This window comes from Felis catus, chromosome D4 (assembly GCF_018350175.1).
Source record: "Felis catus isolate Fca126 chromosome D4, F.catus_Fca126_mat1.0, whole genome shotgun sequence".
NCBI classification, from domain to species: domain Eukaryota; kingdom Metazoa; phylum Chordata; class Mammalia; order Carnivora; family Felidae; genus Felis; species Felis catus.
In genome coordinates, this window is record NC_058380.1 from 61,048,801 (window position 1) to 61,065,429 (window position 16,629).

The 16,629-nt window shown below is 50.7% G+C and overlaps 1 protein-coding gene across 36 annotated transcripts in view; it reads right to left on the reverse strand.

The window, feature by feature from the left end:
- Positions 1–16,613, reverse strand: part of ANKS6 (ankyrin repeat and sterile alpha motif domain containing 6) — a 67,871-nt gene extending 51,258 nt beyond the window's left edge. For 33 of the 36 annotated variants that reach the window (XM_045043594.1, XM_045043596.1, XM_045043598.1 and 30 more), the window contains exons 1-8: positions 16,195–16,613; positions 10,987–11,483; positions 8,286–8,330; positions 7,409–7,613; positions 6,322–6,428; positions 4,128–4,276; positions 2,663–2,861; positions 1,850–1,899 (exon numbers count right to left, since the gene is read on the reverse strand). In XM_045043594.1, the coding sequence (XP_044899529.1) occupies positions 1,850–1,899; positions 2,663–2,861; positions 4,128–4,276; positions 6,322–6,428; positions 7,409–7,613; positions 8,286–8,330; positions 10,987–11,483; positions 16,195–16,553 (1,611 nt within the window). In that variant the 5' untranslated portion in view covers positions 16,554–16,613. The remainder of the gene's footprint in view (positions 1–1,849; positions 1,900–2,662; positions 2,862–4,127; positions 4,277–6,321; positions 6,429–7,408; positions 7,614–8,285; positions 8,331–10,986; positions 11,484–16,194) is intronic. The other 3 variants (XM_045043597.1, XM_045043593.1, XM_045043595.1) reach the window with 1 other exon arrangement.
- Between the last annotated feature and the right edge of the window lie 16 nt (positions 16,614–16,629).

The following is a 16,629-nucleotide window of genomic DNA, read 5'->3' on the forward strand; positions in this document are numbered from 1 at the left end:
TTTGCACCCATTGACCCAGAGATTCTATTTCTAGACATTTAGCCCAAGGAAACAGGCAAGTGGGAGAAACTGAGGCATAAAGATATTCATTAGATCCATGACAACAACAAAAAACTAAAAACCCCGAAGTCCAACAGGTAAGCCTTCACTGGTGTGTGAGGCACGTTCCCAGGACAGAATGTTGCATCATGCAGCCATTAGATGTGATGTGGCTAAGAGTGTTTAATGACATGGAACAGATGGTCAGACAAACTGTTAATAAGTCAGGCTCAGCATAGTATGGGGAACAGAACAGTGCCCACCTCACAGGGCTGCCAGGGGGACTAAATGAATGAATATATGTAAAGTGTTCTGAGTAGCAGCTGGGACTTAGTAAGCGCTGTGGAATTTGCCATTATCATGTAGGACGTGATATATTCATAATGCTAAAAAATGGTTAGAAAAATACCCAAAACTTATCTACCCCAAAATGTCAGTCATGATTATGTGTGTCATCAAGGGGGATTTTATTTTTCTTCTTTATATTTTACTGCATCTTCCAAAATTTCAAGAATAGATCTGTTTTCATACAAAAGTAATTACTGCTATTTAATGAGATTATCAAACATCAGGTAGTATAAGCTCCCACTTTAGTAATCTGGTCTAGAGACACCAATTTACACCCATTGCAGAGCAGGGCAGGGCGGGGCAGGGCTGAGAGGGCTGAGAAAGCAGGTCCCAGTCAGGACCCAGCCCGCTCAGCCCCTTCTGAGGATGCTTCGGCTCCCTTCTCCTCTCCAATACTGCCCTCTCCTGGCCAGCCTCCAGATTAGGGTCTTAGAGCTAAATGGACTTGAGTTCAACCCCAACCCTCATTTAAAGAAAAGGAACGCGAAGCCCAGAGAGGTGAAGTCACATGTCCAAGATCATACTGCAGGTAACCAGGAGCTCATTCTGGGCCAGGCACTATGCTAAACACTTCCTGGGGACAACCTTATTCAAAGAAACAGCCATGAAGGATAGCATCCCTTAAAGTCAGACACTGCCAGATGTCCCCCAGGATCCATCTTCCACATCTTCCTTAGTAGACACCCCTGGCATTTAGACGGGACACAACCACCTGGAACAGAGACTTCCTTTCCCAGCCCCCCAGCCTCCCACACGTAGTGTGATGTGACTAAATGCTGGCCAATATGATATAAGCAGAAGTGACGTGTGAGTTCCCAGGAAACTTCTTGAAAGACACCTGGTGTGCCCCTGGCCACTTTTTCCTCCCCTCATCGTTCTTGCTGGCTAGAAGGAGGCAGTAATGGCCACAGCTCTGGTGGCCATCTCATAATAGAAGCCAAGCCTGGGAGACCAACAGGTAGAAGGACACCATGTGTCAACATACTCGTCCTGAACTGCACTTGAGAAAAAGAAACTGCTGTCTCATTCATGCCAGTTATTTGAGGACTTTTGTTACTAATCCTGATGCATCTCGAATTCATAGATGAGGAGACTGAGGCCTCTCAGGCTGGAAACACAGCCTCCTCTGTGACTCCTCTCCTCCTGACTCCCCAAAACCAAAACGGTGACTCCGCTGTCACCCATCAATTCCTACTCAGCAAGCCCTGTCCTCAGCGCTGCCTCCCTGTGAACGCAACCAGGGCTTACATCTGGTCACTAAGCACCAGCACCACCTTACCCACAGTTTAGACTGGCATCTGTTCCAATTCCTCAGCGCCAGAGCTGTGCCCACTGTTACACATTTTGCTATCGAGCCCATTTGCGACCACCACCAAGAGAGACACATGTCCACATCCAGCCTTGTAAATCAACTAATGACTGGTAGAGACTTGAAATGCTTTTAGAACAGCCCCACACTCACCATGGTTGTCAATAACACATCTTCTTTGTCTCCTCTCATGCTCCCGGGACCTGAGAGACAAATGGAAGTTTCCTGAAATGACCCCTCCCAACAAGTTCATGGCATGAGGATGAGTGACCAGGGTAGCCTTCATCCTGGAAAACCAACTCTCCTGAGTGATTAAATATTTAATAATAATTGGTATCCAATACTTGAATACACGGAAAGCATTTAAAAGGTGTCTCAAAGCGTGTTTTCAGCTTTTCCATAAAGCCCTGCGTGCTGGGTCAGACAGTGATGCACCCAGCTCAACAGCTTGTCTCAAACAGTGCTGTGAAAGGAGCAAGGCTGGGTGTGGGGAGTCTGTTTGAAGGGGTGTGATCTGATCAACCGTTCAATCAGTGTGGGAATCACCTTCAGTGCCCTGGCAAAGTCATCCAATCTGTTGAATACCTCCAGGGTTGGGAAGCTCACTTCCTACCCTCAGATAACTCCTTCTATTTCTATACGCTTCCAGTGCCAGAGATCAATCATGTTTGATAGGTGGGAAAATCACCTATCAAAGGCAAGAGAGAGGCAGTTTCTGGCCTCAAGGCCCTGAGCAGGGCGTGTGGGACAGAAACCAGGGACCCTTGCCACCAACATCCCCGTTCTACCATGCTGACCGCATTTGTGTCCCTGCCCATTTCTCCTTCCCCAGACCAGCCACTTTGTTCCAGGGCCACATTCCAGTATCATCTCACCTCTCACATCAGCCCAAGAGGTAGGACAAAGGGCAGAGAATTTGGGTTTGACCGTTCTGGAAATTTTACAGCACATGCAGTTTTTTCTTACCATTATCTTTCACTGTGGGGGCTACATCATGAAGCCCCAAGCGGCTTGTCTTGTCCTGGGGGGCCGCCCTCATTGTGGAGTCCAGCGCTGAGTCTGGTTCATCACAGAAAGGCAATGGCTGGTTGCTGGAGAGCCTGCGGGGCAGGGTCTGCATCAGTTTGAGCTTCCGGAACCGATTGGACATTCGGTTCCACCAGGACTGCCAAGGGAATGCAGAGCAGAGGTCATGCTCCGGGAACAGCCAGGCCAAGGACGGTGACACACTTTATACACACTTCCCCTCTGCTCTCCTGGGCCCATGACAGGTATTACCAATCAGCCACAGCAACCCTTCCCATAAGGCCATGGTTCTCTCTAAAGCCTTTCTGACTGAGCCCTTCGAGGCTCTGACCTCTGACAGTGGACCCTATCTGCTGCCCCTCATCTAGTCAATCTCCGCATCGCACAGATTGAGAAATGGAGATCCAGATGGGGTGCCAACTTGCTCAAAGTTTCACAGTGAGTCAGAGACAGACAGATGGACAAGAGGCAACGTCAAACACCATAGCATCAGTCACTGCATAAGCTCTTCCCCCCTTTCCAGTGACAGTGTAAGAGGTGTTGTCCACACCAAGGCCTGGGCCATCTGTTCTGGCAGCTGATGCCTCTCCACCTACAGAGAGGACCAATGCTGCCCCCCAGGGTGTCCCTAACCCTGTGACAGCTTGGGGGTTACGACACAGAAGGAAGGGAGGCTGCGAGGGCCTGGGTTAGGGAGATGGCAGCAAGCACAGGGCTGAAGGGACCTATACAAACAACACTGAGAGGAAAACACGGGGTTCTAGTGAGTGAGCTAAGAACAGGAGCTGAGTCTGCAGATTTGAGGAGGTGCTAGAGTCCCAGACAGGACAGAGAAAAGGTAAGTGTGACTTCAACCAAGTAGAGCAGGATGGGGAGGACGAGAAATTCAAAGAAATGAGCAGCTGGAGGCTCGCAGTTAGAAATGAGCAACTGGAGGTTGTTTTGGTATTTCCAGAAAGCCCCAGCTGGAGGCCTGTGGGCTGCAGGGAGACCCCAGAATGGCGCAATCAGCAATATCCCACATGCTGAAGCAGAGGCCGCAGACAGACAGCCTGGAGGAGAGGCATTTGGTTCGGCCAGCCCAGTACTACATCATGCAAAATTCTCCAGTTCCCGACATCTATAAATTGGGTTTCCATATCTAGCGTCCTAGCATTTCCTGAAAAAAATGGGACAATCTGACAACATGAACCCACATTCTTGCAAAGTAGTCACTGCATGTGATAGGATCACACCAGTTTTCCCTGATCCCCACTGTTCCTTATTGCTCACCCACAGCTTGTTTCCCGTCCCTGCTCGGTCACCCTCAACCTAAACCAGCCCTGCATTAACAGGAAGCGGCAGCCATCCCCCACACTGTCAACTTGGCTCTCTTTAAAGCCCTTTAGGACAGGAAAAGGCAAACCTTGAGCCCGCCTTTGTCATCAGGCAGCACTGGGACACTCCAAGGCTGTCGGACCTTCGAGTGGGGCAGAGGTGGTGGGTGGCTGGGCCGGCCTTTGTCTTTATTCACCTGCATGCAGACAGATGCCAGCAGTCGAACAAGTTCCGTGTCTATGGACACAAAAGGCAGCGCTTTACCTGCAAATACGTCTGATGGGCCAGGAGAGAGGGCTCAACAAGACCCCTGTCAGCCTTAGAACTCAGCCCTGCAGCTCGAGTCTATGTTACTCCGGAATCAAGGCACCGGCTTCACCGTCTGGTCTTCGAAAGGTGGCAAACAGGCCAGCAGGGCTTAATCCACTTGACCAGAAGGAAAAACCAGGAGCCCTCTCCCCACAGAAAGACAGTGGGGTAAGTGTGTTTTAAAAGTACAAGCTTGGGGCACCTGGGTGGCTTAGTCGGTCAAAGCATCCAACTTCGGCTCAGGTCATGATCTCGCAGTCTGTGGGTTTGAGATCTGCATCAGGCTCTGTGCTGACAGCTCAGAGTCTGGAGTCTGTTTCAGCTTCTGTGTCTCCCTCACTCTTTACCCATCCCCCGCTTGCGCTCAGTCTCTCTCAAAAATAAAAAATAAACATTTATAACAAAAAAAATTTTAAATAAATAAACAGATAAATAAAGTAAGTATAGGCTCTGCAGCCAGACGTCAGGGGGTTAAATTCTGCTTCTGCCCCTCCCTGGCTGTGCAACGGCAGGTAAATTAAGGAACTTCTCTGTGTCTCTGTAAAAGGGGTGACAGGATGCTGGTGCATAAAGGTGTCTGGAGGATGCGAGGGAATTTCTGGCATAAGGGAAGTGCTTACGAAAGGTTAGGTATCATTTGCAGTTACTAACTGGGTTACCAAAACAACAGCGGTTGAGAAGAAAATATTACAAACTATTAACAGTGCTTTTCTCTTGATGACTGTTTTTTTTTTCTTTTCCAAGTGTCCAATAATAAGCACGTGTCTCTTAAAAAAAATTCAGGCAAAAACTTCATTTAAAAAACCCACTAGGAAAAAAAATCGACTAGGGAGAGACTCTTATGGGGCAAGGGAGAGGGAAGTGGTCGGGAAGGGAAGAGGGAGAAGAGACACAGTGAGACACGAGTTTGTCTGAGAAAAGTGTGCGCGATCCAGGAGACGGGTTTTAACGACATAAAATCCACGCACGTCAGGAGGGCCTCCAACAAGGTGGAGTGAGCTCACTGGACTTGACCGGAGGACCTCACCTCACTGGCTGGGGATAAGCCATTTCCCCTGGCCTCAGTCACCTCCCCTCCACAAGGGGATATGCAGCTCTGCTTCCCCTCACGCACACTGCGAGGATGAAATGGAGCCGAGTGTGCGTCTGAGATATGCGGGGCCGGCAGCAGGCAGGGCGAGGGGGCAATGCTGGGGAAGAGGGAGGGCTCTCTGGCAGGGCACCCCATAGCTGAGAGGGGCAGTAGGGCTATGTCCACTTGGGTCTGTGGAGGTCAAGTCCTCTCCCACGGCCAGCAGGCTGGGATTTGGCTCAGGGTTCAAAGCCTGTGGGTTAGAAGGGCCTACTAGCCTCTCTCTTTCCCTGGGCTGAAACTCCAGGGCAACAGAAGAGAGGATGGACGGACAGACAGACTCTGACCCTTGGGCCACCTAATTGGATGCGTCAGGTCCCAGAGGAGGGCCTGTCACAGTGGGGGAGGGTCCGAGGGGAGCAGCAGATGCCAGCAGGGCCCGAGAGAGGTGGGACGAGGGATGGTGACACCCCCAGCACGGTGCCCTTGACCCAGCAGCCTCCACCTACACAACTGAACAGAGGAGGTCACTACTCCATCTTTGATTCTGCTTGTCAAAGGGGCCTTTCTGTTTCTTCCTGGGGCAGGGTTTCTGGTCACAAAGCACAGGTACCATTCCAGGACTTGCATGGACTGCCAAGGCAGACTCGTGTCTCGCTGGCCTTCCCTCCTGGGAGACTCCTGGAAGGCTGGCACTGGAGAAGCCTAGGAGACTACCTGGTGCCAGCCCAGTCTTTGCCGAGGAGGGAAGGAACTCGCCTGAGGACATGTGGTGAGCCCTCAGGGCTTGAGAGTGACCTCCCTCATGAGTAAGCAAGGGCTGGACACAAAGGTAATTATCCTGATTCCCCGCCAGAGAAAGGCCATGAGGGTCTTCGACCCTTTTCCTGAAACAACCCACCAGGGTCACTCAGCAGCATCACTAGGTCAAAGGCCGTGTACCCGTTTTTTGCACGAAGAGTGACATCAGCTCCTTGGTTTAGCAGGTATTTGACAACTTCCTTATTCCTAGGGAGGAAAGAAAAAGCCAAGGTTAGACGCACTGAAAACAAAAGCCTGGTTTTGCTCCTGGGCAAGAAGCTGACGATATTAGTGCCCATCTCTGAGCCTGAAAGAAGGATGTGAAAGGCTGCAAACTGTCTCACACTCCCTGTCCCTACTCCGTGGGGAGTCAGCGCTGAATGTGATGGAAACCAAGGCTGATGTGCTCCATCCACAAGCAAAAGAAAAACGACATGGCCACCATGACCACGCAGGTCCCAACTCCTGCTGCCCCAAATCGGGACCCCTGCGCTGCAGAAGCCTCACAGAGGCTGAGGTGTCTGATGCAGTTGTCCGAGGCTCATCAAATAAGAAGAAAAACTGCTTCAGGATGACACAGGAAATTGCTGTGATCACCTAAAACAGGGCAAGGAAACGGAAAAGGCCTGTAATTTGGAATCAGACCACTTAGTGGCTGTAAGACCGTCTGCAGCTCTCAGCCCCTGGGTCAACCTATCCGAAAGGGGTGGCCTCCAGGAGGACAGACTGAGAAGGGACTCAGAAGCACCAGTCAATGCCGGTGCCTATTCAAAAGGAGGGGTCAGGACAAGTCTCAGCACTGGTTGCCCAGGAGCCAATGGTACGAATGGCTGATGTTCCATTTCCAATAGGGGTAACTTAAGGACATCAATGGGAACACTCCAAACAAACTGTTCAACTGAAATCAACCCACAGAAACTCATCTTCCTGCAGAAAATGTTCCTGCTGCATGGCTTTTATGGCCCCTGGTGAATTCTGTGCTGAGGTAATAGGAATCAGGACACAGAAGGTAGGGATGCAGAACAGAAGGCCCCTGCACTTCTTTAATTTTGTGTGTGTGCCTCCAGGTCTTCACAGCTTTAGAGTTTATCTGCAGCTTCTCAGGACCAGAAAACCCCACCAAGGACCCTAGCTCAGACCAGGGCATTCCCTTAGCCTCGCGCTGAAGGAGTGGAGTCGGCACTGACCCATGGTAGGTGGCCTGCATGAGGGCTGTCCAGCCATGCACGCTGTCTTGCTTGTCGATGTCAGCGCGCCTCTCCACCAGCAGCTGCACCAGAGGCAGCTGCCCCGTGACGGCCGCCAGCATCAGCGGGGTTGCCCCATCCCCATTGACCAGGTTCACATAGTTAGGGTCTTCGTCTGCGATCTCTTTGACCAGCTGGAAGTTTCCTGCAAACAGAAGCAGGAGCCTGGTGCTCAGTGGGCCTGGCACTGCTGGATTACTTATCCAGTGGGTTATTAACAAACATATGCTCTACCTGCCCCTGCACTGGGCTGCTGGGCGTCACATGGGCTACAAAGATGAGAAGGAGGTAGCCTCCACTCTCAAATCCCCCAATCTTGGAGGGACGCACACAAACAGCTTTACTGAAAGAGAGAAGTGTTATTGAGATCAGATGAAGGAAACACGAAAGGCAATGCACATACAGGGAGCTCAGATCAGCGTGGGGGTTGAGAATCAGGGAGGGGTTCCTAGAGGTGGGGGTCTATATCAGGAGAGGAGATCTTAGGCTAACTAGCCCTTCATCACAAAGAAAGTAGAGAGTAGGTAGGCAGTGAGGAACCTCAGAAGTAGGGAAAAGCCAGAGCATAGCCACAGGGTTTGGCCAGAGGGGTGGGGGGCCTGGGAGGATGGTCTGGAACCTGTGTATAAGCACCATAATAACTATCAGCTTCCAGGGGCTGAACCCTCCCTGTGTGAAACTACAGTCAGGAAACAACAAAATGCCCGTTTTCTTTCGCAAACACTCTGGGTGGCCTTAAAAAGGACTATAAATACTAGATTGGGAGAATGTGTCCCTATCTTCATAAATCTCTAAAAAGATTTTCAAAAGCACTTACCCATTTTCAACGCGTGGAAAATATCAGGCCGCCTTTTCTCCTCATCTAGGTAAATAAGGATTTTAAAAGTTAACCAGGAAAGGTTTAGTAGAACAGAGAAGTCACAAGCACATAACAATACATCCTAGCATTTAAAAATGATCTACTTTCCAAAAGCAATCAGATAAAAGACAGGTGTAGCGGATGAATCCAGTAGCCCTTCTGGAAGAGTTATCATCACAGAGTGTCTGTAAATGCTCCAGAGATAGATCTTGGGCAGTCATCTGGCCAACAAAACATGAATAAGCAGAACATTTCCTGATCCCACACTCACGAAGCAATCATTTTGGGGCATTCCAAACTCTGGGATAGCCTCTCTTAGATGTAATGGAAAAGTATAGTCTTGGAAAAATCTGGATTCCTATGAAAAATTTTAAAAGAAAGTGGTTCTTTTCTACTGAAAACTAAATGTACAACCATGAGATAATTCCAAAACAGAGGGTCCGAGACAGCAGCTGAGCCCAGAGGGAGGTCATCCAGACGGCCACCAGAAAAGCCAATGTTAATTTTTGTTTTCCTTCCCAAATAAGGAATCTGAAGGATTCTGAGAGTCACTCTGCCCCAGACTTGCAGACATGGCTCTCTGCAGACCACTGCCCACCTGAGGTTTCCGTGCTGGTCCCTGCAGCCCAGCTCCTCAGCTGGTCCAGAAGCCCACGCCTACCCCCAAACCTGGGCCTTGCTGCACCCACCAATGCTTGCCCCTCCTTCATCTGCTCATCTACCACCTTCCTTCAAGCTGGTGAGTACTGTGCTACTGTCAGAAAGTAGACATCATCATGACCAGTCCCCTCACAGGTGGCCGAAGGCAGGACTTACTGCAATCTCTGACTCTAGGGATGGAGTGGCTGTGAGGGGGACCTGTGACTCTGGGCTAAATCTCTGGTTCAGGTCAGCCCCTCGGGCAGCTGGGAAGAAGCTGCAGCACAATTCAGGGACCACCGAGTCTGGAGTTGGCGTATCAGAATTTGAGTACGTTTCCAGGGTGATTGGTCTCATCAACAACAGGGGATAACATGCTAATATGGGGACCGTGTGGTGGTTGCAGGGATCAATAATATAGGTGGGAGAATGCTTCAGAAAGCCTTGGGCCTCATTCAAAGAGCAATTTTTGTTGCCTTCACTGGTGATTAGCACCCACCCCAGAAAGGGTGGTACTTAACTCCAGAGTTCTTATAGAGGACAGACAGGGCCATGGAACCAAATGTCTAATTTTGCCTGGGCAATACTATTAAGAAATGATTCTGAGCCAGGGTGGCTCAGTCGGTTAAGCATCGGACTCTTGATCTCACCTCAGGTCTTAATCTCAGGGTTGTGAGTTCAAGACTTGCATTGGGCCCCACGTTGGGCAGGAAGAACTACTTAAAAAAAAAAAGATTCTGCATCTTAGTTTTAAATAGGTCACATTCCTTTAGGTGTCTAAGAGTCTAATTTGCTATGGGAGGGGCCTTCTCATACCAAGACCCTTTGACAAAAAATAGTATGTCACCTGATGTTAGTGCTGGTTGCTAAGCAACCATCTGGTACAAAAGAATGACTGACCCTCTAGCCTGACTCCAGGAGGCCCGGGCAGTTGTGCTATTGATGCCAAGTGACCCTGGGCTGGCCCTTTCCTCATTCCAGATGCCGGTGTTGGCATCAATAGCACCACAGTTCTGGGGACCCTTCCCAGCCCAAGGAACCACCACGGTGGGGTGTATCACAATGACCGTTATAGCCTCGATGGTACCCTATCCTGCAGCTAATGACAGGGAGAGAGCTGGGGGTCTTCAAGGTGAACTTCCTAGCACCTCACAAAAAGAGCCTGGAATAAACAGTTACTTACATAATAATCTATCATTGCTAACACAGCCTCTCCCTTGCTGCCGTCCTACCTGGAGGCTCTTCCCTGAGAGCCGGCCGGGAGCACTCCCTCAGCTTCCACGTCGGCTACGGTCTTACATGCTCAAGGAGGCCGCCCAACCACACGGCAGCCTTCATCACCCCCACACCCCAAACCTCAGCCCTGCCCGCTTTCCTCCCCCGCGCGGTACCTACCACCTGCCTACTACGTAAGTTATTATTTCCAGTAGGTTTATTTCCCGTTTCTCGCCTGTCTCCCCTACAGAGGCCAAGGTCCTCAAGGGCAGAGGGCACACAGTTTGGCAGGGGTCCCGGGCCAAATCTGCTCTGCAGCCTGTTTTGGTAATTATGGTTTTACTGAAACACAGCCATACCCAGTCATTTACATACAATGTCTGGCTGCTTTCACTCTAGCGGAATGAGTGGTTCTGACAGAGACTGGCCCATAGTCTAAAGTATTTTCTATCTGGTCCTTTACAGGAAAAGTCTGCTGAACCCTGTCCTAGAAAGATCCCAGAACATCCTGCATCGGAATCATCTGGTTAGAAAGGAGGGGCCTTGCCATGGGGGTTCCAGGCTCTTTCCAGAGATACCAAATAATTCTCTGGAGGGTGGGCTAGAAACCTGCAAGCAATAGGTACTCCCAACTGATTCTTATGCACAGCACATCTTAAGACCCATTGTTCGGTAGGCTAAACTTCTGATTTGCACACGCCCTCTGGTTGGGCAGTCCTCAGCTTTTGTCATTCAAACACAATTTAGGGTCCTCTGTGAAGCCATGGCAAGGAAGGGAAGGAAATTGGTGGTGGCACAGCCTGACCTGTCTTGGGCCTGACAGTGGTCAGTGGGTCCAGGTAGTCTGCAAGGTCCCTGTGCTTGCAGTCAAGTGCAACCTCGAAGGCGGTCTTCTCTAACACGCTGAGGTAGTCAGGGTTGGCCCCCTTCTCCACCAGCTGCTGAGCCATGCTGAGCCTCCCAGTGAGTGCTGACAGCATCAGTGGGCTCCAGCCCACGGTTCGGGCCACGTGGTTGGGGTCCGCGCCCCACTCCATCAGCAGACGCACCACAGCCTCATGCCCATGCTGGATGGCAGCCATCAGGGCTGTGATGTCCAACAGCTCATCCCTGCTGTCCCCTGACTGCTCGCCTGAGGAGCTGTGATGGTCCACAAAGGCACCAGCTTCCAGAAGCAGCTTCACCACACCCAGGTGGCCACCCCGAGAGGCCACAGTGAGCACGCTGGCCCCTAGACGGTTCTGGGCATTGATATCAGCTCCATGATCCAAAAGGAGGTGTGCCACGCTCACGTGCCCAAATCTGCCAGGAAGATGGAGAATTAGTGACACTAACATGGAACATTGATAAGGAAACAGCTTATGTGATCCTCATTTGTCATTAATTATTAAAATCATAGCAGTTACTTATTATAAAAGGTCTTCTCGTATCCACCAGCACAAAGGTGAGCAACTGCCCTGTCTAGGTTCGAATCCAGCTCTGGATCCAATCACTAGCTGTGTGATCTTGAAAAACAACTTTAGCTTCTTCATGACTTCATTGCCTTATCTGTAATATAAGGACGTAATTGTATCTACTTCAAGAGCTGTTGAGAATTAAATGAGTTACTATACGTATATATGATATATATATATATAGCACTTATAACAGAGTTTGGCCAAAGGAAGTACCTCATGAATGTTAGATATAATAATCGTTTTACCTTACACGTTACACAAAGTACTGAAGTCATGCAGCTGGTAAGAGGTGGTGTCAGGTCAGAACCCAGGTCTGTCCGAATCCCGATGTACTCACTCTTTCCCCTACACTATACTGCGTCCCACATCTCAGAGTTCATTTTATTCTGCTTTATAGTCTTGTAATCTATCTCTGCCTGTGCTGACTCCTGTGGGCAGAGCTCACATCTGACTCATGTCTACCCATCCCCAAACGCACACACAGAAGGTCCTTCAAGATGAGCCAGTGCACCCCATGCCAAGAGGTGTGGCATGGCTGTGGTCAGCAGAGAGGGGCTCAGGTTCCTCTTACCAGAGGCCTGCTGTCACCTGCTGGCAGGAGTGTCCGCTGCCAGTGGCTAAGAAATGGGCCTGGGCCAAACCTTTCTCCCTGAATCTTGAGCTGGCCAGGGAGATGTAAACAAGCGACCTCCAACTCCATACCAGGAAGACGAAAACAGATGCCTCTTCCCAGCAAAATCTCTTCCTTCTTTTGCCACCAGGGGGCAGGAAAGACCTGTTTTGTAGGATTTGGTTGGCACACTAGGCTCAGAGCAGTGTGTGTCAGAGTTGGAAGGAGCCCTAGACTAACTGGGAAAGAATGACAAGAGAGGGGCCGGCGGTTCCAAACCATAATGCCTGCATAATGTCTACATCTGTGAGGCAGTGTTTTGAATCTCTCGTTGCATTCCCCTCCTTTCCGGAAGTGAGGTGTGTGTGTGTGTGTGTGTGTGTGTGTGTGTGTGTGTGTGTTTTAAAACCTCCTATAAACCCAGGGCCTCCCTTCTCCCTGTGGAGGCAAAGCCAAGGCCAAACTCTGATCTGGACTTACAAATACCTTGGGGGACATGAACCTTAACGGCACCGAGTCAGCTCAGCCTCTGGAGGGAGAGCTTGGTGAATTGGGCCTGTCCCTCCTCTTCTCCAAGAGCAGAGAGAGAGCAAATCAAATGGACATAAACTCAAATGCAGAAAGCTGCAACCCCAACCTATCTTCCTGCCTCCAGTCCTGTTCCTTCCTGCCCATCCTCCGTGATGGTGTTGCCCAAACCTAAACTTCATGGCCACTTCCCAGCTTCCCAATGTCTGAGGAAGACCTGCTGACTTTGTCCGCTTCATTTCCACTCAACCCCCATGCCAGCACCCCCCGGCCCCCAACGCCTGCACTCACTGATTATATTCCTCCCACACCTCTGTCATGCCGCCTCTCTGACCAGAGCCCTCCCCTGTCCGTATCTCCTGAGCACACCCTTCATCCTGCTGCGGGACTCAATTCAGACCTCACCTCTGAGCAGCTCCCAGACCCTCCACACTAGTCCAGGTGCCCTTCATCTATGCACCTGAGCCTTCTACAATTGTGTCTTCCTGTCAGACTGTGTGTTCCCCAAGGACAGGACTCTTGGCTGACCTACAGTGGGGCTCAGTAACTGCTGGCAAATGAATGAGTGACTAAATGAACACTGGCATAACTAAGTAGATAGAGGATGGTCCGGAGGCAGACAATGGGAGTAACTAAAGAACTGGTGTATCCTGCACTGAGGTAGAGAATTTTTTAAAATCATGCTATTTAGTTATCAAGTGTAAAATAAAATCTGGTATAATTCCTAACATCAGATTAAAAAGTATTGTCACATTTTGGTCTCATTTGATCTTTTTTTATTTTAAAGAAAGAGAGAAAGAGAGCATGAGCAAGGGAGAGAGACAGAGAATATCTCAAGCAGGCTTCACACTCAGCAAGGAACCTGACACGGGGCTCAATCCCATGACCCTGGGATCATGACCTGAGCCGAAATCAAGAACCCGACAACCAACTGACTGAGCCAGCCAAGCACACCTCTAACTGGATTTTGGACATTCTTTTTAATGTTTATTTTTGAGAGAGAGAAGAGAGACAGGGTGTGAGCAGCAGAGAGAGAGAGGGAGACACAGAATCTAAAGCGGGCTCCAGGCTCTGAGCTGTCAGCACAGAGTCTGACACAGGGCTCAAACTCACAAATTGCAAGATTATGACCTGAGCTGAAGTTGGGCGCTTAACTGAGCCACCCAAGCGCCCCTTCCTCTCATTGGATTTTTTTTTTTAATATTTATTTACTTTAAGAGAAGGGGGGGGTGCATGACTGGGGGAGAGGCACAGAGAGGAGAGAGAGAATCCCAAGCAGGCTCCACGCACTCAGCACGGAGCCCTATGCAGGGCTCAATCTCATTAACCAGGAGATCAGGACCTGAGCCAAAATCAAGAGTCAGATGCTTAACCAACTGAGCCACCCAGGTGCCCTTCACTTGATCTTAATAAACCCTGAAATAAACTGATAATGCTCATTTCATAGGTGAGGAAACTGAAGATTTGAATGGAAAGCAGCAAATTCAGGGCCTCTCAATTTGAAACTGACAGAATCAAAACTTGAACCTAGACCTTAAAATCCCAAATCCCAGCTCTTCTGATATAACAAATTTTTAGAGAGAAAGAAAAGCGATGAATTTGGACAGAAATGCTGACATTTGGAATGCTTTCTGAATCCATGGGTAGCCCAAGCAGTCATTCAATTAGGCTGAAAACATAAAAGAACTCAAGGAAGGCTGAGATAATTTTGTGGATGCTAAGTTTCTAATAAGTAATTACTGAGGATAGGGAAGCTTGGGGCTTTCTGAACAGCTGCTGTGACTGCCAATTAATTTCGGCAATTAACACCTGTGTTTAAAGACCTGGCACAAACTCCCACCACCCAAAGCATGAAGCAGAGGGGCCAGCTCTGCCACACCGGCAGGCAGAGAAATGAAGGACAGAAGCAAAGAGGCCAAGGGTGAAGTTAGGGTCAAAGCAGACACCACGCAACCTGTCTCTTTAGCATTTGGCCAGTTTGGCGAGTAGCTTCCCTGTGGTCAACACCAGGAGGAAACAGTCACAGGATTTGTGGCCGAGAGCAGAGGCTGGGGGGCACAGGCCCTGGAGCCACCTGCCTGGGTGTGAATGTGACTCTGCCACTTACTAGCGGTGTGACCTTGGGCAAGTTACTTAACTCTGGGCCTCAATTCCTCATCTGTAAAAAGGGGGTGACACTACCTATACTTCCTAAGGTTTTGTATGGACCAAATGTGTTACTTCATTTAAAGCACTTTACAGGGTGCTTGACACAAAATGTGCTCAATAAAGGCTATCATTTTCAGAGCAGGAAAAAACATGGATGTAATCATTTCTGACACAAGAATGTTCACCAGAGACCAAACGAACGGCTGGGTGGGACCCAAGTAGATGGCCAACAGAGGTGAGTGGCTTTACTGTACATCTGAGGTCCTTCCTACCAGGGTTTCAAGTCCTGTTCACCTGTTCACCCTGCTTCCTGGGTACATCTCAAACATCTCTTTGTTTTCCCACTGTTGTCTCTGCTCTGGTCCAGGCTACCATCATCTCTCCCTGGACTGCTGCAATTCCTTGCTAAGGAGGCTTTCTGACGCTAGCCAGCCCATCCCTCCAATCTGTCCTCACACTGCAGTGAAAGTGATCTTTCCAAAACATCAATCTGATTCTGTCACTCACTCTGCCTAGAACCTTCTATCAATCCCCAGTGCCCTTAGGATAGCTCATCTTTCTCAGCCCCTGCCACATGGCATCTGCCCCTTTCTCTCCAGGGAAGGATCATCTCCCACTACGTCTAGCCCCCTCCTCATACTGACATCAGTCTAACGGTCCTAACAATGCCTTATGTTCACTCTTGCTTCTAAACCTTTGCGTGAGCCTATCACCCCATTCCCACTTCTTCTGTCCTGGTTAATTTTTACGGAGTCCTGACATGAATATATACATCATTCTTACCAAAAACCTTCCTCCACTTCCCCAAACTGGGTCTGCCATCCCCAGAGCTCCCCGCACTTTCCCCAACAAGCCCGATCTCTTGTGTGGCCTGTCCACCGGGGCGTGAGCTGCTCCTGGTGGGACTCTGCCTGGCTCTCGCAGTGTCCCATTTCCAGGCTAGGTGGGTAGGTAAGTTCGTAGGAAACCCATGTTGAAAGAAGGAATGAATCTAAGATTGCGTGTCTCTAAGATTCCACTCGACGAGGTCTTCAGATTCTGTTTCAAAAGACCCAGTCTTTCTAAGATTCTGATTTTGTTACTAAAGAGCACTTCCACTTCTTGTAGTATCCCAAGTTGCTCAAAGTTTACCATTCCAGCTCTCTGGAACGAGTCCTTGACTCTTTGCCTCCCGGGGCGTCCGCGAGGGGCGCCGGTCAGCGCCGGCCACCTGGGCCCGCCTCGCCCCGGTGACGGCGGGCCACCACCCCCAGGCCCCCCGGCCCCTTACCTGGCTGCCTGCATAAGCGCGCTCCAGCCGTAGTGGTTGCGGCTGTTGACCGAGGCGCCGCGGCGCAACAAGAAGCGCACCAGCGGCTCGTGGCCCCCGGCCGCGGCGAACTGCAGCGCCGTGTTGCCCGCCTCGTCTGAGCAGTCCACAGGCACGGGCGCTCCGGCCGCCGCCGCCGCCGCCGCCCCGGGCCCGGCCGCCTCGGCCCCCGCCGGCTCTGCGCCCGCTTCGGGCTCCGCGCCGCGCTCCGCCGGCTCCGCCGCCCCCGGCTCCAGCAGCCGCCGCGCCGTCTCCGTGTCGCCCTGGTCGCAGGCGCGCAGCAGCAGCTGGAAGGCCGGGGGCAGCCCGCCCTCGCCCATCGCGGCCCCGAGGCCCGCGCCCGTCCGCCTGGCCGGCCGCGCCGGCTCCGCCCCCGGATACCGCGCGCCAGCGCCC